This window comes from Melanotaenia boesemani, chromosome 4, assembly GCF_017639745.1.
Source record: "Melanotaenia boesemani isolate fMelBoe1 chromosome 4, fMelBoe1.pri, whole genome shotgun sequence".
NCBI lineage: Eukaryota > Metazoa > Chordata > Actinopteri > Atheriniformes > Melanotaeniidae > Melanotaenia > Melanotaenia boesemani.
The window spans coordinates 9,434,619-9,461,647 of NC_055685.1; the positions used below are offsets into that span (position 1 = coordinate 9,434,619).

General features: G+C 39.2%; 3 protein-coding genes across 6 annotated transcripts; 1 reads left to right on the plus strand and 2 right to left on the minus strand.

The window, feature by feature from the left end:
• The first annotated feature begins 451 nt into the window (after nt 1-451).
• On the plus strand, nt 452-3,074 carry tefm (transcription elongation factor, mitochondrial). Its single transcript, XM_041983906.1, has 5 exons — nt 452-587; nt 879-1,363; nt 1,734-1,883; nt 1,973-2,151; nt 2,383-3,074. The coding sequence occupies exons 1-5, from the start codon at nt 542-544 to the stop codon at nt 2,645-2,647; spliced, it is 1,125 nt and encodes a 374-aa protein (XP_041839840.1). The 5' UTR covers nt 452-541; the 3' UTR covers nt 2,648-3,074.
• On the minus strand, nt 3,066-11,173 carry atad5b (ATPase family AAA domain containing 5b). Of its 2 annotated transcripts, none has more exons than XM_041983901.1 (14): nt 10,560-11,173; nt 10,164-10,466; nt 9,986-10,082; nt 9,796-9,872; nt 9,430-9,578; nt 7,167-7,329; nt 6,768-7,033; nt 6,599-6,692; nt 6,461-6,525; nt 6,209-6,386; nt 5,969-6,090; nt 5,051-5,883; nt 3,444-3,590; nt 3,066-3,207 (listed from the first exon to the last, which is right to left on the minus strand). In XM_041983901.1, exons 1-14 carry the CDS (start codon nt 11,056-11,058, stop codon nt 3,111-3,113), a joined length of 3,090 nt encoding a protein of 1,029 aa, XP_041839835.1. In that variant the 5' UTR covers nt 11,059-11,173; the 3' UTR covers nt 3,066-3,110. The 2 variants fall into 2 exon arrangements, with proteins under 2 accessions (XP_041839835.1, XP_041839834.1); XM_041983900.1 differs by having other exon boundaries at nt 9,790-9,872.
• A 2,419-nt stretch (nt 11,174-13,592) lies between these two features.
• Nucleotides 13,593-26,681, minus strand: suz12b (SUZ12 polycomb repressive complex 2 subunit b). 3 transcript variants are annotated; one of them, XM_041983748.1, is made up of 17 exons: nt 26,369-26,681; nt 25,986-26,130; nt 25,460-25,506; nt 25,304-25,368; nt 25,089-25,157; nt 24,866-24,915; nt 24,469-24,554; nt 24,118-24,349; nt 23,907-24,012; nt 23,714-23,816; nt 22,149-22,326; nt 20,647-20,735; nt 20,239-20,382; nt 17,966-18,123; nt 17,429-17,627; nt 15,619-15,698; nt 13,593-15,435 (listed from the first exon to the last, which is right to left on the minus strand). In XM_041983748.1, the coding sequence occupies exons 1-17, from the start codon at nt 26,381-26,383 to the stop codon at nt 15,123-15,125; spliced, it is 2,079 nt and encodes a 692-aa protein (XP_041839682.1). In that variant the 5' UTR covers nt 26,384-26,681; the 3' UTR covers nt 13,593-15,122. The 3 variants fall into 3 exon arrangements, with proteins under 3 accessions (XP_041839682.1, XP_041839681.1, XP_041839680.1); XM_041983747.1 differs by having other exon boundaries at nt 20,647-20,732; nt 23,714-23,819; XM_041983746.1 differs by having other exon boundaries at nt 23,714-23,819.
• Between the last annotated feature and the right edge of the window lie 348 nt (nt 26,682-27,029).

Sequence of the window (27,029 nt, forward strand, 5' to 3'; positions counted from 1 at the left end):
CAGTCCAAAGACATACATATTATGCTGACTGATAAAGTGTGAGCATGAGTGGTTGGTCGGCTGTCTACGTTGGCCCTGCAGTAGACTGGCAACCTGTTCTCTCGCCTGCTAAGCTAATTGCTAGAATAGTCTGGAGAGAGTTTAAAACTATTGTTTTCAATTGAGTTTAATGACTACTAAGTTGATAGATACACATAAAGATTCTAGTTTGCCTGAACACCCATGTGCCTGTGCAAATTAAAAGAAAAACAAGGTGGAAATACGGTTATGTAACACAAAAACCACAGTGGTCTAATTTTTTGTACTTTTCACATTTGTGGGGGTTCATCAACTTTGATCAACTTTATAGTAATTGACGCCATGCACCTATAACTTTGTTTCACCATTATCAAATAGACGAGGATAAAGTACTGCGGAACCACTTGTGACGTTACTCGTGGTGTTACATCGGTCCGGTAAAATCGACGGACATCAAACAGCGTAAGGGTAAAGTGGTTGAACTTACACGTAGTTAACGATTAAATTATTTTTTTAAGTGACGATGATGTGGGTCGTCAGGCAATTTCTGTCGTCGGTGGTCCAGAGAGGTAAGTATTTGTAGAGAAACTGCTTCTCTTAGTACTTGTTTTTCTATAGATCTAATTCAGCTGACTAGCAATTTAGCTAGTTGCAGATGTGTTACTGTAACTAACTTGAGCAGTTTTGTTAATATTTCTGCAAAAGTTTCCTTGTTAAACATCTTTTTGTAAATAAATAAATAAAACCCTACAGATTTTAGTCTGACACATTTTAGGTAAGGTAAAAGAAACCAACTTAAATAATTAATTCGTTGAGCAGCACACCTTTATATTTTGAACATATCCATCATTCCTCTACAGGTCAGTGTGCGGGACAGCCGGGGTTACTTCGCCGCCCTCGGTATGGCTCTCTCCCTGACCTGGAGCTACGGTACCTGCAGTGCACTTGCTGCTGGAGGAGCCGGATTCCTGTGGCGGGTTTCGAGACCATGAATGCCGCTCTCTCCACCTCTGAGCCCTGCAAAGATGACAGCAGCAAACCCCTGGACGCCTGCTACACCTCCGAACAACGACACGCCATCCTTCAGCTCCTCAACAACGGCAGCCCTTCTGAGCTTGCCAGCGTAAAACTGCTGAGAGGTCGCAAGTCCCTCAACATTGTAGAGTACAGGACTAAAAACGGACCCTTTAAAACACTGGAAAGTGTGGTGAACGTGCCGCTGCTAAAGCACAAAAGTGCTGTCATAGTCTTCAACTCAATTGTCAACCCGGTTAAAAAGGAGAGGAAAGTGAGGATACAGCTGGCTAAGTTTATCAGGCCAGAAGTGGACAGGTCCTGGTTGGAGGTGAGTTTCTGGTCCTGTGACGTTGTTTATTGTGTTAATGTGAGGAAAAAAATAAATTTGTAAACATGAACCTTTATGGCTAAGCTCTCATCGCCTTTGATTCAAGTTCATGGTTGGATGCGAGGAAAACCCTCACCCCTGCAATGAACATAAACACCTTATGACTTAAGTTTGTTTTGCAGAACCTGCTCCATTTTTGATGTCCTCAAACCAAAATTACTTGTGCCATAAAGTTAGATTTCTGAATTTAAACACACAGTAGGTTCAGAGTTCACTTTATTGCTTTCCAACTAAATAGTGAAAAGTATAAAGTTGGTTGAGAATGCTGTGCCATCATCTAATCTCATGATTCTGTATTTTATTTGTTCAGGATGCTAATTCAATAGTATCTATAGTATGTGGGACTAATAAAATCGCCTGGGCTCACGTGGACCGTGGGATGAGCGTATTGGACTGGCACCAGCTGGATTGCCCTAATTTCTTTAAAGGAACGTACATGGCATCTGCTTATTTAAATGATGTGAGTAGAATGTTTTTGTTTTCCAGTGTTTCCATTTTACTCAAAATTCACATGCAGCTCAACTTGTAATGTCTCTCTCCTTCCATCAGGTTTCTTCAGTTGTGTCCCTCCTCCCGACAGGAGACTTCTATATAATAGAAAAAACCTCCATCTCAGTTCAGAATACGAGCCTGTTCCCCGTTATGGCCCATATGAGGACTGTGGAGGCCATGCTGTTTGCTCTACTGGAGCCCAGAATCCCCTCACCAGAGCCCAATATTCCTCCCAGGTGGGAAAAATACTTAATTTAAATTAAAAATGTTAACCAGGCCTGTTTACCCCAACAAAATCAGAATTGCTTTGGTTGTGACCTGTCTGCATTCACCTGTAGAACAGCTGTTACAATGCATTAAAAAAAGCTTCATGTAATCCCATTTCTTTCCAAGAATGCAGCTTCTATCTTCGTCTTTGTCCTGAGCACTAAGTAAATGCACATAATCCCTTATCCTTCTCTTTTCAGGGTACTTAACATGATGAGGACTGCTGTGGGGCGCCACTTTGGACTGATGGTGGGCGAATCTCGGACCAGCGGGGCGCAGATGGTGCGACAGCTGATGACGGAATCTGTGACACAAAAACTTCCCAGAATAAACTTTCCCCAAGAGCTGCTGGTCAAATACAGGCATTACTTTCAAATGGGCAGCAGAAGAAGAGGAGAGGCGCTGTGCGACGCCTTGCTTCAGGCCGTGGCTTTTTATGAGCTTCTCAGCGAGTCTTCCTGTTGATTCCTCCTGGGATAATGACTGCAATGACTGCACTACATCCTGCAGCCTTCTGAGCTGCATCGTCGGCCCTCTGGAACTGTCATGATCAGATCTGATGAGATTAATACGTTTAAAAAGGCTAAATATTCTGTTACCTTGAACCTCACACTCCCATGTTTTTGGGATACTCAATCTTCCTGGTGCTGGTGTGTATGTGTTAAAAATGTTTGTGGATAACCTTCCAAGCACTATATGGATGTCACCATGGACTCTCACCATGACCTGAACAATTACAGTATTTGAACAACAGTTACAAGGAGTAGGTCTTAAGAAATGCTATAAAAATAGATTTTATTTACAGTTTATAATTGCACTTACTTGGAAATAAAACATGATATTTCATCTCAACTGCACTGAATTAATAATTAAGTAATTCCGTTTTTCAGGTTAAAAAAAATAAGAGTGGAACTGGACGATGTGAGATTCAAGAGTCTTTCCAAACTTTTCTCTGAGTAAAATCTTCTGTCAGAAGTTTCATGGCTGAGTTTGAGAGGCCCAGGCTGCTCAGGAAGTTCACACACCTTCTGAGGGAGAATAATCATTAGTATGTTACTATGAATGATCATTTAATTTAGGCAGATACATGGAATAAATGATTTATTCATAATTAAAAAGATGTAAATAACTCTACTGGAACCGATCACATCCCTTTTACTTCCACACAAACTTGTCAAGATGTCAAAACTGGATTTCCTTAAATTGTAAAATGACAATTCAGACAGATTCACAGATGAAGTGAACATGAAATCAGACCCACCTCACAAGCTCTCCTTTTTGTTGCTGTGCACGGAGAGTGCAGCAGATGAAGCGAAGCACCGGCATGAAGTCGACGCAGACAGCCTGTCTGTTCCCCAGCAGGCTGAAGTATTTACTGCTGAGAACCGTCCTGCTCAGTTTGGACGGCCTGGAGGGACATGTAACACGGTGAAAATCTTTTTTTCTGCTCTACACGGTGGGTCACTGGCATTCTTTATTTCCAGACTCTTGGAAAGTTATTGTGATTTAACATATTGGTGTAAAGATAAAATGTTTGTAGTTTATTGAAATATGCTAAAGTTTTGGAATCATCATAATTAAAAGGATGCTCAACTTTTTCTCTCTTTAAATAATTTGTTTTTTCTGGATTTTCAGTGTAAAATATGGATTTGATACAAAATTGGGTTTGTAAAACAGGCCTCTAAAATTTAACTTAATTGTTGGAATTATTTACTTTTTAAAGCAATTTTTTAAATAAGATTATTTTTAGATCAGGTAGAGAACAATGAAATAACGAATTACTGAATTTTTTTTTATTTTTTTATTGCAGATCGTCTGGTTTTTATGACAGCTTTAATATTTGAACGGATGAATGAATTAATTAATTAATTAATGATGAAAGTTCTTCACCAGTCCTGTTTTAACTTTCTTGTATTTCTGGATGGAGCTTTGTTACGGACTTCTTTTTTCTCCCACTATAAACTTTCAATCGAACTGAAATCTGCACTGTTTGAGTTGATATGCTGCTTCTAAAAGAAAAGTTTGATGCTCTTTGTTCTGTGCCAAGATGCATCATCTGGAAAAATGACGAACGAATCTGCTATGTGTTGATGAAATGAGAAGAGCAACAAAATTTAAATGTACACTCGTGCATTTACTGCAGAGGTAATGACGGCCATCTCTCCTGGTCCATCAACCACACATCAGTGATGGAAGAAATCTGCCTGCATTCTTCTTTTCCCAAGCAGTCATTTTTTTATAAAATTATCTGACCGGCACCAGACACAATTTGCAGCATCATCTCCTTCCCCAATGCAGATTCATGGCTGATCATCACTTCATGCAACCATGCACAGTCCATGACTGCTTCCCTATACTTGTGTCTTCTGCATGTAAATCCCGTTATTTCCTAGTTTCTTACAATTTGGCCTCAAACACTCTCTTCACTTGTTGTGAAACTTCTATTTTCAGAGCGTGTAGCTTCTGTCGTAACACTGAGAAAACTTTCTTGGTTGACCTGTACGTTTCCTTTTTACAACCTTCCCAGTTTGTTTGTACTTTTTACTAATCTTGGTCATGTGGGAACAACCAGCATCTTTTGCCACACTCCAAGTTGAACTGATTTCACAACATTTTCTATTATTTTTAAGCTTAACCTATTTTTAAGCTGCCCATTATTTTTAACTTTAAATGGGCAGAGTAGTTCCCCTGTGGTTTGACTACATTTGTTCAGGCCTTTGAACAATCTTTTAGCAGGTTTTCAAGCTTAGGGAGTCTTGGTCTGTCTGCTTGTCTTGCTTACAATATGATTATAAAGTTTCACCTTTAAACTGTCAGCCTTAATGATCTGAATCAGCAACCAGAAGTTTGGATGGAGAGCAGACTCACCTTGATGCACACAGAGGTGGAGAAGTAAAGCTGAGTCTCTGTCTTTTAGGAGAAACTTTCATCATCGTTCTATCCATCAGTCCCTGTCGTCGTTTATCCTCCAGTTCTTTAGTGTATGGTTGGGTAAGGGTCCATGCCTCAGACACTCTCTGAAAACAAATGTGACACCCCAAACCTTCAACAGCAGCCTTGATATCCATAAGCTCCTCCTGACTATTGCTGCTGTTGCTGCCATCATCCTCACTCATCTCATCCAACAAACCATCCTTTAAAGCTGCTCCTGTCCAGACAAATGAATCAGGCGTGCATGAACCCGAAACAGGCGGCTCTGTGCCAGGCAGCGTGGCATCAAGATACGACATGAGGTCAAAGAGGTCTGTCAGGGCATCTATACAGTCTTTTCCCACTCTGGCTGCCTTTTGTTTAGTTGTGTCACTTGAACTCTGAGCTCTCAGTGGAGTCCAGTTTAATGATAATAGTGTGCTTTGAATTTTATTGCTTAAACTGGAAGCTGACTGGGCATCGTGCACCATGGCTTTAAATTTCTTTCGGCTAAGCCGAGAGCGACTCCTGGCAGATTTGCTGCAGGCAGCAGAAACCTTTGGACTGATAGTTTGGTTCTTCGGCTGGATGTGAAGTTCACTGTTGGGGCGTCGAGGCTCACAATGCAGCTCAGGATCAGCTTTTTTGTCCAGGTAACGTGCTGAACTTCCCTCGGCTCTGAGGGAAAGGAGAAGCTCCAGGTTGGAATAGAGAAGGGACACGCCTCTTCTCCAGCTCTCAGACAGGATATTCAGGAGCTTGTCCATGTCTATTTTAGACCAGGACTCACACTGAAAGAGTCAAAAACAAACAACTGGGTGGTTAAAAATAATTTTCTGAGAAAATAATATGAAGATTAAAAATATATATACTTGCTTTTAAAATCTTCATAAGATGATTTGGGGTTACAGAGTGGAGGCCCAACATGTCAGCAGAGCAGCACGTTTGGCCTTCAGGAAGCTGTGAGTCTAAACCGTTTCCTTCAGGGGCTTCTGAGTCTGGAGGTGAAAAAAAATGATGCCCGAATATTACAACGTCTATGGTAATAAGAGTCTTAAAACAGTCCTCATCTCCTTATGCATCACATAGTAATTAAAAGTTTTTAGGAAAACCTACACTGTGGACACACAGTTTCTTTGGGTAATGCTTCACCACTGAGGACCCAGAGCTGCAGCTGCAGCAGGCATCGTCTGATATCACCACACGTGAGAGTAAAGAGGCTGCGTACATCATCAGAATCCAACCAAGCTTTCTCAGCCAGACACACCAGCTGCAGGTAGCTGCATACGTTCACCTTTGAACAGAAGGTATAAGCTGATGAAGCTTAACGGGGGTTCATGGAAGCTCCAGAAAGATGAGGTAACTTACTGCTGATGGGGTTTTGAAAATGATTTCCTCCAAGCTGCAGCCAAATCTTTCTTTGAAAGAAGGATCTAAAAGAAAAGAGATTTGTTTTGAATCACAGCTTGCCTTCAAAACTTCAGGTGTATTCAGTGCTGTATTTACCGCTGGTGGTCAGAATGACCGGCCTTCTCGTGGTTGTCATGAAAGTCTTGATAGCTGCAAGGAAACCAACATCCTCCTCAAATATGATATCGACCTGTGGAAGAAAACCGATGTAAAAAGGATCATCTGAGACCAGATGTGGTTGATGTAAACGATGGTGATGGTTTACTTCTTCAAACAGAATGAGCGAGGTGGCCGTCCTTTTGCTCTGTTGTACTGTTTGATCACCGTCCAGTGACGGGCTGCTCAGCTCCTTGCCGTCTGGTTTTACAGCTGGTGACATGCCACCAAAGTGGAACTGATCTGCCTTGTCCTTCATCTTGAAGTAGTGCGCCAAAGTTAGCATGTCTGGTTTTGCTTTACCTTTACAACTCAAGCTGCGTTTTGGCCTCTTTTTTAAGGTAGAGGTGACATTTTTAGGACGCACCACTTTTCCTGTTAAAAAAATTAACAAAAATATGTGAGTTATAAACCTGACAACATAAAGGTTTTTGACTTCTGAACAAACCAAGTCAGAGATCACATATGTGTAATGGAGACTGAGTTATCTTCATCTGCTGTGTCTCACCAGGCAAAGCCTCAGATTTTGGAGTGCAGCTGTAGTTGCTGAAGTATGCAGGTTTCAGTGGGTCTTTCCCAGAAATCTCCACCAGGTGAGACTGGGTAGCCTCCTTCAGCTGGGACAGAACATGGCGGCCGCTGCGCTGTGAGGAGCTGTTCACCTCAAACACCTTCCATTGAAAAGGAACAGAAAGATTCAACTAGGAGGTAAACTTTCTAGATTTATCAGATCCACAGACACATCAACATTATGTGACTTCAGTTGCAATAAAATACACTAATACACATAATGTTTTATATCAATTAGCCACAAAGCCGAATAAAGGCAAAACATACACCACACAATGCATTACTTGACTATTAACACAGGTCTGACAGCTTGTTGAAAGGGGGAAGAAGTTTGTTTAAGGGGCAAAACCGATGACAAGAGGCCAACACCCGACAATTAGTGGGAAGTAACTGACAGCAGGACTTCACCAAAAACAGCAACAGAGAAAGCTGGACCCATATAAACTATTAAAAAAGCAAACTAAAATCAGTGATTAAAAAAAGAGCCATTAGTTTCTGTCGTTATGAGGAATTAGTTTTTTTAAACCAATGATTGTGAGCATTATTTTTTAGTTAGAAGCTCTAATGACGAATCCTTTTAAAAAAAATCCCTGGATCCAGGCGGTGATTTGGATTATCCTCAAAATCGATTCACTTGTTCCTTATTCCATTTCTGGGATTTTCTGAAATTTCAATTAAAATCCATCTATAACTTTTTGAGTTATGTTAACAGACAAATACACGACCTCCACTTTGGCAGAGGCAATGAAGCCTCCATTCTTCACAGAGGAAGAATAGAAAAGGTCCATGTAGAGCAGGGGTGTCAAACTCCGGTCCTCAAGGGCCAATATCCTGCAGGTTTTAGTTGTTTCCTTGCGCCAACACATCTGAATAAAATCAAATGGATCCAAATGGATCTTGTCCATATCTTCACAATAACCCATTAATTTCAGTCCGGTGTGTTAGATCAGGGAAACAATGAAAACCTGCAGGATACCGGCCCTCGAGGATTCAGAAAACATCCGTGTGTCCGACTTCAATTCAACAATATCATTTGAAGTCTTTCATAGAAAATTATTTTTTTAAGCTGCTTTAGCTAAAATATTCCCAGGATAAAATATTCTTTTTTTTTTTGCAAAGTTATGCAAAGATTTTTATTTTTTAGTGGATTCATTTGTTTTCTATTTGTTTTATGAGAACAGACATATTTCCATGTTTGTGCTCATAAAAGAAAAAGAGTAATACTGTAACCAGATATAGCTGATGTTTTAATATTTACATGTTTCTTCAGTAAAAAGATTTAAAAACCAAATAGCAGGTGCTGTAGGAGCCACGTGTGCGCTGGGTTTGTCACTATGGGTGTGGACTCACTCCACGACTACAAATGGCTGCACAAAGACACGTGTACAAAATTGTTGGTACCCTTCGGTTAATGAAAGAAAAACTCACAATGGTCACAGAAATAACTTGAATCTGACAAAAGTAATAATAAATAAAATTTCTATGAAATTTAACCAATGAAAGTCAGACATTGCTTTTCAACCATGCTTCAACAGAATTATTTAAAAAAATAAACCCATGAAACAGGCCAGAACAAAAATGATTTACCATTAACCGAAGGGTACCAACAATTTCGTCCACGTCTGTACCTGTGCACATCACCTGGCTTTCAAGATTGTAAGAGTGGGGTGAGCTCGGGACAAAATTTTCTTTTGATTGCAAACAGCCACGGAAGCAGCTCAAAGGAAACGAGACAGAGAAGGTGCATCCCTGTGTGTGTTATTAGTTGTCTCCCGTGTTTAGCCTACTGTAGCTTATAAAATAGGTGACAATGGACAGTTAAACACAACAAGTGCCAAAAAAAGGGGTTTGTGTTTGTATGTATAAGCCTTGTAAATTCTGACCAGCGCTGAACAAAAATGTTTTTATGTGGGAATAACTTTACCTTACTAAAATGTTTTTAAACCAGCTCTCGGCTGAAATGAGACATTTAAGAACATTGCATTTTCTGCCTGTCGACTATTACTACCAGACATAATTATAGTGCAGCAGAGACCTCCATCCACCTCTGTAGCTGGATGGAGAAAACTCAAACATACATAGTATGGTATGGTTAGAAAACCAGATGACAAAGATCAATTATGCATCACTATTGTACACAATTTAAGTCTATGAAAACTATAAGATTTAGACATCCTAAATATTTGCTTGCAAATTCCCACCTTGAAGCCAAGCTCCTGAGCACAGGCGTACACCGACGCAGTCTTGCCGACACCTGAAGGTCCTGTAATCAGCATGGTGTTACTCAGTGACCCCTCACCTTGGTTCTCTGCTCCAGCCTCACCCTGGAAGTCTCCACAGTCCCATGAATCTGCACAGAAGGAAGTTGTGCATTTTCACACAAAAAGAAATTAACGTTTTTATTTCAACCACCCCTTCTCCATACCGCTGCACCCTGTTTTGAAAATTAAGCTGACGTCAACCAAAAGTAAGTTACAGCCTGGACATGTTGCCAGTCCGTCGCAGGACTGAAACAAACATGCATGCTAACAGTTTGAAGATGAGGAAAAACATGTTCATACCATTACCATTTTCTTCTCGTTTCCTTTCCTCCGTTTCTCTCCTCTCCTCACAATCAGCTCTAAGTTTCCATTTCTTCAACCAACTGAACTCCAGAAAAAAAAATTAAAATAAAAAATAGGAAAACATCATTTTCTTCAAGGTTTGAGTCTAAGGTGACAGTGGAGCAGAGATGCATTACAGACAAGTAAAATGAACCTGAGCAGTTTATTGACTGAGGCAGCATTCCCAATCACTTCACTTGAACGTTCAGGACTGTACTTGTCTGTCCAAAGCACTTCCTCGAAACAGAAATCTATGCAAAAGAAAGGGAAAACAGTTTTCTGCCATGTATAACAACACTTAAAACAGATTAAAATGCTAAAAAAAAAACTACCTCTTAGGAGCGAATCAGAGCCTTTCAGTAACTGAGTATCTGATTCTGGACAGTTGTCCTCCAGGCCTGCAACCCTCCCACTATTCTGCCTCAGTGTATGAGTGTAACTCAGCTTGCTGCCTCTGGCTGCTTTCTGTAAAGTGAAGACAGAACTTTCCTGGACATCCTGTATTATCAGGGGGCAGCAAACCTTACTGGCATCCGCAGTCTGCAGACAGTTTGGTAACTTTGCAGAGATTTCATTTCCTTGTTTCCTCTTCTCTTTTAAGTAGTTTTGTAAGGAATCTGGATGCAAGGAGCACTCTGTTTTGGAAAGAAAAGGGGGAGAAACAACTTACAAGTAGAAATGCATGCATTGCTCATGCTTAGTTAAATCACACAGGCTGACTGTCTTACCTGTGGACCCACTCTCCTCACTTGCTTTCTCTTGCAAAGTGCTGAAAATCGTTTGGACTGAAAATGCTGGATTTAATGTTTGGATTTCTGCCAGACAGTTGAGCAAAGCTGAGGCTGACAGCTGTCCTCTGCAAGCAGACGCTGCATATCCGCCTCTCAAAGTCAGGTGGGATGAGGTTGGTGAACTTTTCACATCATCATTCTGAGGAATGAACGCGGATTTCTGCTTGTCCCCTGCTCGCTGACCTAAACTCCCATCGGAGCTTCCTTTACTCTTCCTGTGCTGTATCGCAGATATGAAAATTGGTGCAATTTGAACTCCTTTTTTGCACAAGATCGTCCTCTTTTCTCTGATAGCCCTTGAACGGCTTTCCTGCGATGTTTCATCGTCAGTGCAACTCGACTCTGATAACACTATTACTCCAGTGGTTTGCGCTTGGTCTTTGCATTTGAATTGTGTAGGCTTTAGGGTTGTTCTCCGCTTGAGTTTGTTTCGCATTGTAAAAGGCTCTAAACTCACCAGACAGCAACACTTTCACTCATCTGATCTGGTGGCATTTTGTACTTAGCGCCAAGCTAATGCTCAACGTACGCAGCGCTGACGTCAAATTGTGCGACGTCAATTTTGGGAGTTTTTTCCCCACCGCTTTTCTTCTATTTGTTTTCTAACTAACAGATATAAAAAGATAACTTACAAAGAAATACATTAAAGCCTTGAAGATTTTAATGGTCGGCGTTATTGGTCTGTGCTAGCGTTTTAAACTTGTCTGAAGCAGCCGAAGATCGTGTTTAAGAAAAGATGCTCTCACACATACTAACGAATGAATCAATTATTTCCCTGTTACGCGAGCTCAGAGCAGACTGGTTTACTTTGTATGCATTTAATTAGACTGCCTTCTTAAAACGATCAAACTCAGGAGCGAAAATATTTCTTTATCAATTTATCTGTGAATAAATCGTTTAATAATACACCCACTGTACATATCCTTATCATCAGACCTCATGACCCAGAATACGATGTAATTTTTTTTATATACGGAGGGTGATTGAGTTTTTTTTTTCAGTACTGAAAAATATTTCCCACATAGTTTTAAAAATGACAAAGAACAGATGAGTAGATTCTCCCTAAACATTACAAAACGGAGTTGTTTTTGGCAGTGTCTTTTCTAGAAAAAATAGTGGGATAAATATCATCAATGATCATAAAATTTACTTTCAGCTCTTCATCTAAGACAGACTTCGTTAGGGTTGTCTTAAAATAATAATTTAACTGGTAAAGGGCCAGCAGTGAGTGTAGTTTGCTTTTCCCAGTAAAGTCCTAATCATCATCCAGCGACAGGAAACCATCTGTGAACAATTAATAAAGTAGCCATTTATAGTTTGTGTGGAGTTAGAGTACATTTGCTGTATTATTTCAATATTATTTCACAAGGATTGAATGTTTAATTAATTGCAGTATAACTGTTGGTGTAATCTTATTTATGACTGATACTCTCCTTACACACCTCATACCTTTTTTTTTTACCTAGTTATATATATTCTATTAAGATATTTTTGGCTTCTTGTTTATGTTACTGCCTGAAGTATATTAAAAAATGCTTAAAAACTTAACTTTATGTGGAAATAACTAAAAACTGCTTCATCTTTCAGTTTCATCTCTCATTGTGCACTCTTGTGCTGACAAGTCATCCTTCTCCTCTTCACCTTTTTTTTTTCTATCAAGCTCTCTTTCCTCATTTAATAATAACCAGGAAGTAAACTTAATTACAGTTAATGGGAAACTGAGTCAGGCAGCCCCACTGTAGCCTCTCTCATAACTGAGTACCTGACAGATGAATTCCACCTGTGCAGGCTGGCTGGTTGAAGACCATGCACAGAGGAAAAATATTCACTAAGTTTACAGCAGCCCCCGATATGCCTGCAGTTAGCTTAGTGTGCAGTGTCACCTCAGTTAAACCCCTGTGAAATGTGTTACACAGCTTTTGCACATCAAGGACGTGCACGCTGCTGCACAAGGCCAGGGATCATCAATCTGGTCCCCAAGGACGACAGTCCTACAGGTTTTAGATGTTTTCCTGCTGCAACACACCTAAATCAGACTCAGATTTGAGCAGTTCTGGAAGTCAAGCTCTGCTCAAGTCTGCTAATTACCCATTGATTTGAAAGTGTGTTTCAGCAGGACAATTTAAAAAAACCTGCAAGACACCGGCCCTTGAGGACCAGGACTGAGGATCCCTGCCAATGGCTGTACAGACTCAGATTTTTTTTTTTATACTTTATTTGTATTTTAAATTCTTTGAGATTGTGGATGAGTTAAAACATACTGTTGACAGACTTAATCTGATTTCTAGACTAAGAAATCAACATATGATAGACTTTTCTTTGACTTTTCCTTCATCAAAAACCAACAGTTAACAGAAGTTATTAAATGCACACATGACCTGCAACTAATTGTTTCTTGAAAAGAGGAACAGCCATCCTTCCCTGAAGTAACAAACTGTCATTGGTATGCAAAAACCATGAACAGTGTAATACCAGCCCATGTAAAAAATATTCTAAAGCACTGCAGTCATGAATAAGGGCAAATTTATTTTATTCCTTTAAATATAAAATACCCCTAAGTCAGAGTCTGAAGTTCACAAGTTTTGACAATGACGGTGGATGTCTCCATTTTCTTTCAATGACCAGTAAAGACAGAGGGTGTGCGTGCGTGCATACATATATACACACACATATATATATATATATATATATATACACATATACGTATATGTACATATATGTACACATATACATGTATATATATATATACACATATAAATATATATACATATATATACACATATATATATACATATATATACACACACATATATATATATACATATATATACACACACATATATATATATACATATATATACACACACATATATATATACATATATATATATATATATGCACACACACACACACATATATATATATATATGTACATATATATGTGTGTGTGTATATATATATATGTACATATATATATATGTGTGTATGTATGTGTGTGTATTGATAATTTGTTGTCCACGAAAGGAAAGCCTGTTAATCACCAATTTATAACAAAACACACAAACTACTGCTTAAAAATAATGGTTATGAAATGAAGAAAAAATACTGGTGAAAATATTCCCCTTTGGAATAAAACTGAATTTTTCTGGCCTAAATGTGAAAGCTGGCGCCCCCTGCTGGCCTGGAGGCAGAATAACACAGTGATGGGAAAACATTTGAGGACATTGTAGGGAAGCAGTCAATATGAGGGTGTGTTAGTGTACACAATTTAACAAACTTTCTGCCTGCTTTTATTTTGGGGACAGAAACATAAAACTGACATCTGACTTGGACGAACCGTCCAATTAACAAACAGCCTATTGCTTTAAAAAAAGAGATTATTAAATTGAAAACAGGGATCAGCTAAACATGATATGACTGCATTTATACATTTCATTTTACTGTCAGCTATTGATACTCATGGAGCAGAAGATAGAAAAAAATAGCTTTCAACATTTTCCAACTGCAAGTGTTTGAATCTAAAACTGTGTTTTCTATTATTGATGCTAATTACTACATAACATGGAGTAATGTGCTGCTGGTTTTTTAGAAAAATAATAAATTATTAAGAAAAGTCGATTTCCCTGGCTTCCCTTCCTTCAACCACAGTCGATACAAGCCAAAAGGCTTTGGAGTGATGAAGTCAGAATTTTAGTCTGCACTAACTCACTTTAGCATCTTGTCCAGGATCCAAACTCACACAATATCACACCAGTCTTGTGGCAAAAATTACCAGCTCAAACCGTTCTGGGTTCGTAAAGCGAGCTTTACAGGCCTCAGATGCTCGAGACATCCTAGGTTCCCCCCACTGGTATGGCCCTTTAAATTAAATGCAATTCCCAGCAGTGAGCTCCAACTCACCAGTTTCTCCACTGACAACAGCAGAAAAGCTGCTGTTAATATTTGGCGTGGCACAATTTATTTTAAAATGTCAATTTCAAGGTAAACTTTCTAAATACAAACACCAAGTGCTAAAATAACCAGCTAAAAGAATACGTTTAAACATGGCTACTTCGTATGTGTACAAATAATCAACAGTAACAACGTTACCAGTACAGTTTTAACTGTAGTTTTCATACAGTTGTGTATTACAACATACCAAAAGGTAGCCGTGTCTTATCAGAAGATGCTTGGTTTGTTCATTTTCTCGCTCAAAGACAGATGCTTCAGATGCTCCTACATGAAAAGTCGGATCAACTGGCATCGTCCACTCCTCAAACTCCTGGCTTGAGTACATGTGGGTGAGTCGCTTTTATATAGTTTGTATTTGGTTCAGTTCTTAAAAAAAAACTTTTTTTTTTAATCTTGTATACTGGTTTGTGTTATGTTGGATCATCTGTCGACCAGTTTTCCCACCTGTCTAAGCACCAAAGAGTTGGTCATGATAATTGAATTAAAAAAAAAGAAGAAGAAGAAAACAGAAACCCCTGGCAATCAGTGTTCCCTCCATCCAGCTTCACATCAGTCTGTTAATGCACTTTTTGTCCTCTTGCCCTGTTTCCCCCCGCTGGATGTGACCACACAGCCGTTGCAGGCTCCTGCTGGTACCAGAGTCTGATCCAGCTGCTCCTCCTCCAGCTCCGGCAACTCTTCCTGGATCTGTTTCAGGCGCGCCATCGCCCGGTCGATGGTGGCCGTGCCCACCAGGTTGAAGTCGTGCATGCTGACCAGATGCAGGAGGAAATTGCGGCAGAGGTTGCGGCGGATGATGTGAGCGCCGCAGTTCTCCACGAAAAGCATGATGGCCTGGTTCATCTGGTTGTCTGCGATGAAGCTGCAGGGAGAGCACAGGGGAGAAAAGATTTAAACAACAAAAACGAACACATTTTCAAAAGCACACACACCACAATAACAAGCAGCCGATCAAAGACACACATTATACAAACATACAGCTTGGCTATAACTGTCAGTATTGATGAAATGGATACTGTTTCCACTGCTGACTGGTTCCACATACCCATGCTTCATCACATGAAGGTTCCAGAGCTTCATCACCTCTTTCTCTCCCTCATTGACGTCTGTGAACTCATCCAGTTGCTGCAAGCAAAGAAAAAAAAAAAATCAGATGCAATATAAATGAAAGGTTTCTCATCTTTGTGCTAGTATAATAATAATATAATAATAAATTATCAGTGTAACAATAACTTTTTATATTTGCTGTAAATTTAACCTGAAAGATGAATATCCCAAGCTTTTTATGAGTAGTGCATACATTTGTACAAAGTCATTACAAACAATAAGGGGTTAAGTTACGTCGCTCTACAAGGTTATCCAGTTACTTCATCTGGATCTGCGTCTTTGTGCTCCTTACGTACGTAAATAGGGACATTCTTTTCAAACGTCATACGTCGCCGTCCTCATACTTCCATGCGTGTTTTGGGTTAGGCCATAATTAAGTCAGTTCCTCCACTAGTGGGCAGTGCTGAGTTCAGAGTTCACTCCCGCGATCCGACATCAGTTTCAGACACCATTTAGCAGCAGTAATGAGTCTCTATGAAGTTTTTTCCAACTGCCCAACACACCCTAAACACTCATATAGTCTTTCTTCAAAAGCTCAAGCAATATCTACAGTTGTTTTGCTTGTCTTCATTCTTCTTCTGCTGTTTCTTTCCCTGGTCGCATGTCAGCTGTTCTGCTCAGCACCGCCCCCCGATTTCCGGTGGAATTTCTCCGTCTTCTGTGTCAAGCGACGGATAGCTAAACCGGAGTGAAAACTAACCAAATTACTGACCCAGGAGACGAAACTATCCGTACGTCTGCGTATCAGTCTTCTGCGCTGACCATAAATGGGCTTTTACTCCGACATCAGATGCTGCTGCATTCACTGCACCTCAGAAGTGGGAAGTTAAAACTCTTAATAACTTTTGCCGTGAACCTAAAATCTCATTAATAGTAATTTAGCTCACTAAACATAAGAAATAACTGAGCTTATAATGATTTAATGTTTTATATCTCAGCAAGGAGAGCTGACTTCTGATATTTATCCATTATTCTAGCTGGAAGTTGGAAATTCTAATTTGTACTTTGTCATTGAATGTGGCATCAGTACAGCACGGTTTAATGCTAATTTAAAACAAATACCAGTGAAATATTGGCCAAATAAGCAACAGTTCCTAATGTTAGCTGCTGAAAACTTAAAACACAGAGGAATGGAACGAGAAAAAAGGTTCAGACTTCATGGAGCTGGTATGAGATGATAAAATTAGGGCTTGATTCTCAGTGGGGTTATGAGCCGGCCAGCAGCTATAATGTTCTCTGATTAGCATTAACAACTTGAGCCAGTTCAAAACACGACTCCAATAAGACTGAAGCTAAAAAACAGAAATCTGTAGCCAACTGATGGTCCAACTAATGATGAGTGAAAAGCAAGTGTTTGAGAAAAAAATTGAAAAGTAATCTTCTCTCAAATAATTGAGTACCAAAGATCACAAAAAGAGGCAGAATAGAGGGGTGGAGTGGAGCTGTGGGTCACTCTGCTCCCCCCGAAAAACCCACTTAAATAAACATTTATAAACAACAGACCTCAAGAAATTGTGTGATCTTATGGAAAAATGGTCTATTTGAAGGGATAAAATAGTGTTACCCATCTGAATCTGATAAGGAACATAAGAGTGCAACACATTGCAATATAGATTAAGTCTTTACATCATTTTAAGCTTCACTGGATTACATAACTAATTAAATTACACTGATATCAATGTCAACGATCGACAAACTGAATGGAGGCACATGTTGGGACTTTACTGGCTTTTAAAACAACTTCTCACCGTGGCGGTCTTCTCTCTGAGCCAATCAGGATCCCTCTCATCCTCGCTGTCCTCATCCATCTCCTGGGGCCGCAGAGGCATGCAACTGTCGCTGTGGAAGTAGAGGCGGTTGTGTCCGCTGACGTACGTCCTCTGCTGCTCCAACTCTCCATCCTCAGACTCCAGGAACTCTGATAGATTTGGTTTAGTCCTTTTGGGCCTTGTGAAAGCAAGTCAAAAGAACAGATCCTACGTATGAACGATGCAAGCTGAGATATTTACAACAGCTGTGAAATCTCAATAAATACAACAAATCGACTAAACCTTCAAAAAGAGGGTATTTACTATTTATGATCATCTTTATGTCAAAATCCTTAAACTCCTGTTTTACAATTTTTAACCTGTTCGTTTTAATAAATTCAGCCAATTCACTTACTAAAAATACCAGAGTTTATAAAAATCTGGCTGAAATATTCACTAAAGCATAGTTTTACTCTACCATTAGACAAGCATGAACTTTGATCATGAATGTAGTGACTTTAAAGATGTGTCAGTTACCTGGAAACTAGTATGTGAGTGACAGCAGTTCTCTTTACGGGGCCATTGCGGCTGAAAGCGAAGCCCGGCTGGCTGTGGATGTCCTGAGGGTTGCCAACGTATGAGCCATCATAGCACTCGTTGATGGACACATCTATTCTTGCTCCTTTGGGGTGAGGCTGCAGATTATATGAAAAGATCGGGGAATTAAAGATCTGCATTCAACAAAGGGCCTGGTTTTTGTTCTGGTTGAAGGAAATCTACAACTAATTATGACTAATAACTAATGAATAAAAGTGTAAATATGTTTTTCGGCAGTTAACTCATACTGGGGGAATAATTTCTAGTATCTTGGGAAAAAAACAACCTGTAGCAACTACATGCCAAGTGTTTAAAATCCCTTTTTATTCCCTACTTGCATCTCGCTCTGCACCAAACAGCAGCATCTGTGACTCAGACTGAATGTAATGTTGGTTAATCTGACAGGTGAAGTTTTGCTCATGATTTTAACAGACTGGTGCTTCATCCGATCACCTGCTAAGTACTTTCTGCAAATGCCTGTTCTAGTAGTGTCTCAGTGGGACTTTCCAGATGGTTCCACTGAGCAAACCATCTGATAACATGCTTTTTGACACTGCCCCTAACAACAGGTAATCAGTGAAGCTGTGTGTTGCTCCAAAGCGCAGCATCAGAAAAGCTGGCAGATTGTGCTCTGTGGGAGGTCTGTTTCACTGTCTCAAAAAATGGTGAGCAGAGGCTTGAAAATGTTTTAATATCAGCAATTTCCAACTCATTTACCTTCCATTTCTACCCACAGAAAGCTGCACATAAAGACCAAATTCATGGTAGCTGTGTGGGATGCGCACATGGTCCTATTCATACAACATTTCGGGTGTGGTGCAAGTTTCCAGGGCCAGGCAACTCCTTTGTACTCTTTTAATGAAACATTGCAGAAGTGTGTAAAACTAAAAGTCCTGCAAAGTCTCTCCTCTTAACAAGTGGCTGTGTTGTTCTTCTGTTCGTTGTCTGTTTCTTCCTGAATCAGAAACTGATCCAAGGGCAGGTTCATTTAGGGCTGGGCAATATGGCCTAAAAAAATCTCAGATATTTTATAACCAAATCCGATTTTAATCGATTTTTTTCTTTTCTTTTACAAAACATAAACTTATTAAAAACATTTATTTATGTATATAAATAGATGCCAGCAAAAATAAAGCATATGTCAAAAATTTTCACCATATAAATGACTTCATATCTTGCATAGAAATATGCAACACAATGCATCCGTGATCTCTTTCCATCTGGGTCCTTATCATCCAGGATCCACTGCACAAATAATTCCCCTGATGAAGGTTGTCTCTTAACTAGAGTTTGTGGGCTAAAGTTGACTTCTGCATCTCATAGAAAGCAGCATTTCTCACTGCAGTTATACGCACAGCTAAATCCTAGGCATGAGTGAAGGGTCAGACAAACACTGTTCTGGTGTGGAGGGAGGGCTAAGTCTGCTGCTAACTAACTTTTTTTTCAGATTTTCATAAAAATAAATCAGAAATGGAAAATTCGATTTATCGATTAATCGCCCAGCCCTAGGTTCATTTCTCACACAGCCTGCAGGCACCTGGCTGACCCCTGTGGGCTGGTGGAGATGATAAAATCACTTGTGACCAGGCAAGTAGGGATGTAAAAATTACCTAATTTCACAATTAACAGAGTATTACAGGGTTAGATACCTCAATATTGTCACTTTCTATAAATGATTGTGTTTCAACCATAACAGCAGATTGCCGCAACTTGAGGTCAAAGCTAGCTGGATGTTTTATTCTGTCTCTTCTCATTTTCATACAAAATGTTCAAAAACATTTTTATAATGTAGTTTAAGGGGGAAAAAAACCCTTCAAGGTCCAGAGAGATGATCTGTGCAGTTCATCTGTTTTCTCAGAGAGAAATCCAGAGTTAATATGAAAGATTTATTTATTTTATCCAGAGCAGAGGAGATTTAGTTGAAATGAGACTTCTTGGTTACTTTACCTTTTGTTTGTATATTATTTTATTATGCCGCCATAAAAACGTAGAAATAAATAAACCTTAACGACCTGTAAAGAGTCTTCATGTGATTTTACACATTTATAGTGCTGTGAAATTACTTAACGCATAATAATCGGGATACTAGTAAAATCACGATTTCTTTGATAATAATACCACCAAGAAGATCTATAATAGTGACATCCCCACCTGCATTAAATCCAGTTGTGTCTTAAGTCTCATAAGTGGCCCAAACACACACAGTTTCTTACCACATAGTTGAAGATGAAGCGGGAGTGGGAGAGTTTGAGGTGTTTTAGCAAGCTGTAGAGTTTGCTGCAGTTCAGAGTACACCAGGGACAGTGAAGGTCATCTCGTGCCTCCGTCTGCTGCCGCGTGTTATTGTTGTACAAGAACTAACCAAGAACACAGCACACAGTTACTACAAGGTAAACCAGAGAAGGTGGACCTAGAGCAGATGTAGATGGGCGACTCTTTCAGTGCCCATAGAAACTACAGATATGAATTATAAATATGAATTACAAATAAATTTTCTCAAGTGTCTAAAATGTGACAGCAAATCATCCAAACAAACAAAAATAGTACAAACATTTTGCTTTTCAGCAGCCCCGTCAGAGGTTTTGGTAAATCAGCGTATTCCTTACTGTTGTGTGGTGTACCTGATAAAATATACGTAGCTTCTGTCGCAGCTCACATGGGACCTGCTCTTTCCTCGTCTGAATGTCTGTGCTGACTGACTCTTTCACTGCTGACAGGAACAGATGGAGAAGTCAAGTCTTTGTGTATCACCTACTAACAAACTGTGTATTTGACACAAAACAGAAACTGCAGTTTGAGCTCATTACATCAAGATATTAAGTGTCAGAGTACATACAGAAGATGAACATGTAACACTGCTGTGTCATGTAACCCAAAGGTCCCCAACCCAGGTCCTCAAGGCCCACTATCCAGCAGGTCTTAGATGTCTCCCTGCTGCAACACACCTGATTAAACAGCTCTCTGACAAGCTCTGCACAAGTCTGCTACTGAGCCATCTATTTGAATCAGGTGTGTTGCAGCAGGGAGACATCTAAAACCTGCAGGATAGTGGGCCTTGAGGACCAGGGTTGGGGATCTGTGATGTAACCTATTAATAAAAACATTCACATTTATAAACTACAAGTTTGCATTTGTTTAATTAGTTCTCCCCTTTACTAACACCATCTGATGTTGTATTATACATCGTTAGAAAGCCTGATTAGTCACCTTTACAACTTGTAAGGATTGCGCTTCTGTAGAATGAGAACCATGTCATACACCTTTTAATATCACAACCAAAGTGAGAACAAAAAGGAGAATATTACAGGGGCTTTTGGCACATTTTTGGGCGCTACCCACACGTTTAGCTGTGTTGCTCATTCCACAGAAGTACAACTACAAGTTGAATCTTGATGTAAAGCTGAATAATCAGGCTTTCTAAAGATATATAATACAAAACCAATGGGTGTTATTAAAAGAGAGAAATAATCAAACAAACACAAATTCCTTTACTTTTTTGTGCCATGTTTATGTACAGCTTGGCTCCTCAGCTGTGAATATGACCAACAAAAAATATGGTTTCTTTCCATTTTCTCTTTGGTATAGATCAAAATAATGACTAACTATGGACTATTTTGCTTCTGTATGAAAGCATTAAGCTGAATGCACGGTAAAGAAAAATTAGATTATAGAGGCATCTTTGCAACTCCTTCAACAAACAAACTAACAGCAGCATGTATGGTAACCTGAACAGTTATAGAATAAAATGCCTGGTAAGGACACAACGTATTTGAGTAACACCAGATTCAAGTAAATCTCACAGCAACGACAGTGAGTAAAACATACAAAACCATGAGACATTTAGCTTTTTAATCAGCATTTCACAACCTGTTTAAATATTTTTAAATTCATTCTGTCATTAGATGTTGTCCCTTATCTGAGGGTACGTATAAAATAAATAAATAAAATAATAGGAATGTTCTACATTATCATATATTTCTAAAACAGGCTCATCGTAAAATGATCAGATAAAATACTAAATTGCAATGTTTCAATTTCCCTCTTGGATAAATAAATTATTTTATTATTTTATTTCTTAAATGAAAGTCTATCCCCTGCCACCCTGTTTTGTTTTCGTACTTACTCATGAGGGCAGCGCGGTGGTGGCTGGTTCTGGTCTCCATGGGGCTGGTGCTGTCTGAGTTTCGAGTAGCAAGCGGTTTGGCCACGGGTGCGGCAGACTTCCCGCTGGCATCGCCTGTCCAACGAAGCGTGAACTGCAATGTGGGTCCCTGAGAAAATGTCTCAAATGGTGGGAGTCTCTGTGGGACAGAGAGATAATAATCGTGCTATGATGACCAACTTTTTTTTTTATTTACAGAACATTTTTCCTTTAAGTCACTTTTAAATTACATTGACTGTTTAAATTAGTTTGCATTATATAAAACCAACATACCTGTACGTAGCCTAGAATAACCCATTTTGTGATTATTCTTGATTTTATTTTTGAGTCTGTCATTTCCCATTATAATAAAAATTAAATAAATAAATAAATAAAACACACACACAAAGGCAGAAACTACCTGTTCTTCCTTATATAAAGTCTTTTTCTTTTTTTGACAGATCTGATGCTGAAAAGTCCAGTGCCTGATCGGGCCACTGGAGCCGACCAATATTTGCAAAGACCTCACTGTTACAAAGGAGTCGCCAGCCTCCTCTGAAACACCTAAATATGTGTAAACATTTAAATAATACTTATATACACAAGATATAATATTGTTAAAATCTGTCACTGTGTTAGATAACCTGTTTCAGATGTAAAGCCGTTCCAGAGTGTGTATTTTTCTCACTCATAGTCGAGGCTAAATCACGCTTTAGCCCTGTTGTTTGTGAGTGATATAGTTTGTTGGAGACTTGTTTAGAATTTCTCCCTACTGCTGTGGTCAAATCTTTTTTCCTAAAAGCAGCCAGTGTTCCACGTAGCAGCGTGTTGGACAAACTGTGGCAATGTCCTGTACAAAAGGGTTGCAAGAAAAGCACAAGTTGGGAAGATTTCACCAGTGCAACCTTACAACGTACTAATTTTTCGCATCAATATTTTAATTCTTTCACTCGTTGTTCAACTTGTCTAACAGACTCATTGGTCAGTCCTCACATTTTTTTATGTGGTCTGCATTCTTAAATCAGTAACATACAGTGTAAGGTCCCCCCCTGTGTTTGAAGATCTTGATCTCAATGGGATTTCATTCTGGTTAAATAAAGGTTTAATAATAAAAAAAGCCAAAAGGGCCAGGAGCAGCGCGAGGACCAGATAGTCTTGCATAGAAAGACTTAAGGTATTTTGTAAGATGAACAGCTTTAAAGATGTCTAAAAGTAATATGTTTGCATTAAGCAAGCAGAGGCTGGTGTACTGTGTGTGAAGAAGACTGGCAGAGTCTCAATCAGTCCGAGCCACATACAGCTCTACAGTGGACGAATTCATGTCTTTGACTGTAAGAAACAAACATATGAGTGCCTCGTCAAATAAAGTCCCACAAAATATTGGCAGTTTCATGGGAACTTTTAACCACGTTTAAAAGTGTTTGAGAAAACACCAAACAAAGAAACTAAAATAAGAAACTGGTTATTTTACACACACATCCCCATATGTCAAGTTAGAGCTGGAAGGTAACACATTTCTTCTAGATAAATTTATACAGGTTGTCTACCTTCCCATCGAGGATGGTTTCCCACGTGGCTCGCTTCTTGCTCACAGGACTGTCCTCCATCCCCTGCATTGAAACCTCGTACTCCCCGTCAAGCAGCTGCAATCTCCTTTAGAAAGCAAGTAGAAGCTTTTGCTTCAAGAATATATATATAGTCAAAATAAACAGGAAAGGGGAACTGATCTCAAGAGCTTACCTATTCTTATCAAAGACTGTCATCTGTGCAACATACGTCTCTGTGGTCTCTCCCTCATCCCTATGAGATGAACTCCTCTTCTTTCTACTGGGAGTATCTGTCACCTCTGTGAGCAAACATAAAAATTATGAGTGAAAGTTGTATTTTCCCGCAGTTTCATCTGGCATTAAAGAGTGCTGTACTGGAGCAAAAAACGATTTAACAGACATACCAATATTCTCGTTGGCTTCTCCATTGACAAGACCATTAGTATCCCTTCTCCCTGTGCGTGACACCCTGAAGAGTAGTGAATAGGACTTCACCATGTGGCTGTTGCTGGGCTCAAACTCATTGCTGGGGACGAGTAAGGATGGGTAGGAGCCAGGCTTGGTTTGGTTACTGTCAGGATTCAAAGGCACCTGCTTTTTACCTGTAGGCACTTGCTTTATCGGGCAACTGACATCCTGGTGAAAACAAAGAAATAAAACAAGGACACAAATTTAACATCTATGATCACAAATTAAGTAGAACAAAAATGACCTGCAGCCTGAAAGAATCAGTGGCTTAGCGAGTTTTACTTTACCTTGCGTTTTTTATGGCAGACTTTGACAAGTAGCACCTCTAGGGACACAGAATTTTGTTCATTTTCTGAATTCTGAGATGGCTTTTCTGAATGACAAGAAGAGTTTGAGTCAACCATTATGTTTGTTTTATATAAAAATGGATATATAGACATGCTTTTATACATATTAAGGAAGGTACAGAATTGTTTCCTCTCTCTCCACATGAATGCTGGGTGACTATTTCGGTGATTCATATCCGTGCATTTGCCTCAAGCTGGTTTTTGGTGGAGCACTGACTCAAACACAAAGATTTCTAAGGATTTTGGTTGTTGACCATAGGTGGGTGGTGTCATGGAAACAAAGCACTTAAAATAAACAGCTTACAGAAGTACTGTCAGAAAACTGAAGTCTGCTTACCATCCTTATGGAAGAACCCAGTGAATGTCAACTGCAGATGTGAAGACAAGCTAACAAGCAAAAGAAAAATAAAGAGGTAAATGACCGACTTAACATTGGATTAATGCTGGTTTGTGTGTACGCCTTTAAATTGCAATAAAGCCTTTTAAATTGGGTCAAAATGGTTTTCTAATCTTTAAAATGATCTAACAATAGAAAGAGCAACACTTAACGGCTTTCTTACCTTAGAGAATCCTGCTCTCCCTTCATCTTCTCCACCGTCTGCAACATGTCATCAACTTTAAATGTTTTCCTGGGAGGAAAAATGGAAGTCAAGAGCAGAAAAAAAAAAAAAAAAAAAAAAACGCAGTTTAAAACGCAGCTTGTAGATCTTTATGTGCAACAAAACTGTGGTTCTATATAACTAAAAAAAAGCTACAAAAACCAAAGATTTCATACCTTCTGGCATTTGTTCGACCGTTTCTGTGAGACATGAAGGTAAGTGTTCTGTGCAAAAATATGGGCTAAAATTTGGGGAAAAAATGTACAGTTACTTTTAGCAAGTCGTTTTATGACAGTTAACTGGAAGATGCACAAGAAGATCAGTTCACTCACTGCAATGAGATTCCTTGTGCGGAGGAATCTGTATATCTGAGTTGGTTCTAAGAAAAAAAGGGGAAAAAAACAAAGATATGATTTAGACATCAAAACACAACTATGGCTACATAACTCAAACTAAAATCCACAACATGAGCTTAAGTAAAAGAGGGGTGATTGGATTATACAGAGGGCAAATGTCCTGCTGGACGATTTTTCTCCTCATTCTCCTGTCAATTAGTTTATGTGTATCTGAGGTCTGTATCCATAATTATATACCATGTCTGCTTGTTAGGCATAGCATCCAAAAAACACGAACAACAAAAAATACCTCAGAAATCTTAGAACATATTAGTCTGATGTTGCTGTATAAATATATTATGTATAGGCTGAAATATACAAATTTCATAGGCTGTAAATAAAAAACGTGTCAGCAAACACAATATACATTAAAAAAATAAATGACAATTAAGTAGAGCCGATTTAAGCTTAGAAAAACAGGCTATCAAGTTGAATCTCTTAATAATAAGCGGTAAAATCTCACTTTCAAAGGCCTGTAAGAAGAGCTCATGGTCGGCCTGAATCTGCTCCATCTTCGGCTTCTTTACAGGGTTCATCGTTGCTGATGAGGCGGTGTACACAGCGCCGTTTGCTTTGCAGCTAGCCCCGCTCATAATATGACCTGAGTTCTAGGAGTTAGATCAAAGCACATATTGGAATATAAAACACTACAAGTGATGGCAACACAACAAGTTAGCTTAGCCATTAGGTTGATACTCGGATTAGCATTTGAGCTAACAGCCTCGGCTAACAGCGGAGCTAACATGTTGGCTATCTCAGCATTTGAGCGTGAGAATCAAACTTTACTGTTTAAATCCCCCCAAATAATCGTTTGGAAAAAACTGAATACAACGAAATAAAACCCACCCTGGCTGATGGCATTAATTTGTAGCCTCGCTGCCTCTAGCACAAGCCTGGCAGACTTAACAGCAGAAACCCATGAAGAGGAGGTGACGAGACGGTGGCTAGTTAGCTAGCGATGCTAGCATGGTTCACTTGAAAACAACAGTCCTCACACCCGAAGCTCTCCCGCATTCACTTGTTTAAAAAACAATTTGATATCGGATGTACAATGACAATTTATGTCAAATTATTAATAACATATATTTAATTTATTGTCGCTAAGACTCCCCTCAATTTGTACTGAACAAGAGAACGCCAGTCAGTTGTTAGCCAATAGCAGATAGACTGTGATAATCTTGCAATGTGATTGGCTGCTAAACTCCGGAGATGACGTAGAACCCGCTCTCTCTTTCTATGATTTTGCGGGAAATCTAGTTGATCAGCCTTCGTCTGAAGTTGAGCACACCGCCAGAAGTTTCCCATTCAGCATCTTTTTTAATAATAAATTCCCCATACAATATCTAGACTTTGTCGATACGTATATATATATATATAAATAATAATAAATAAATAAAACAAGAAAACAAGAAAAACTATATATATAAGAACAAGAGGAACTGTAAAAATCTAAATCTCGACTCAAGGCAACAAATTACAACATTTGAAAGGATTCGAAGATATTCAG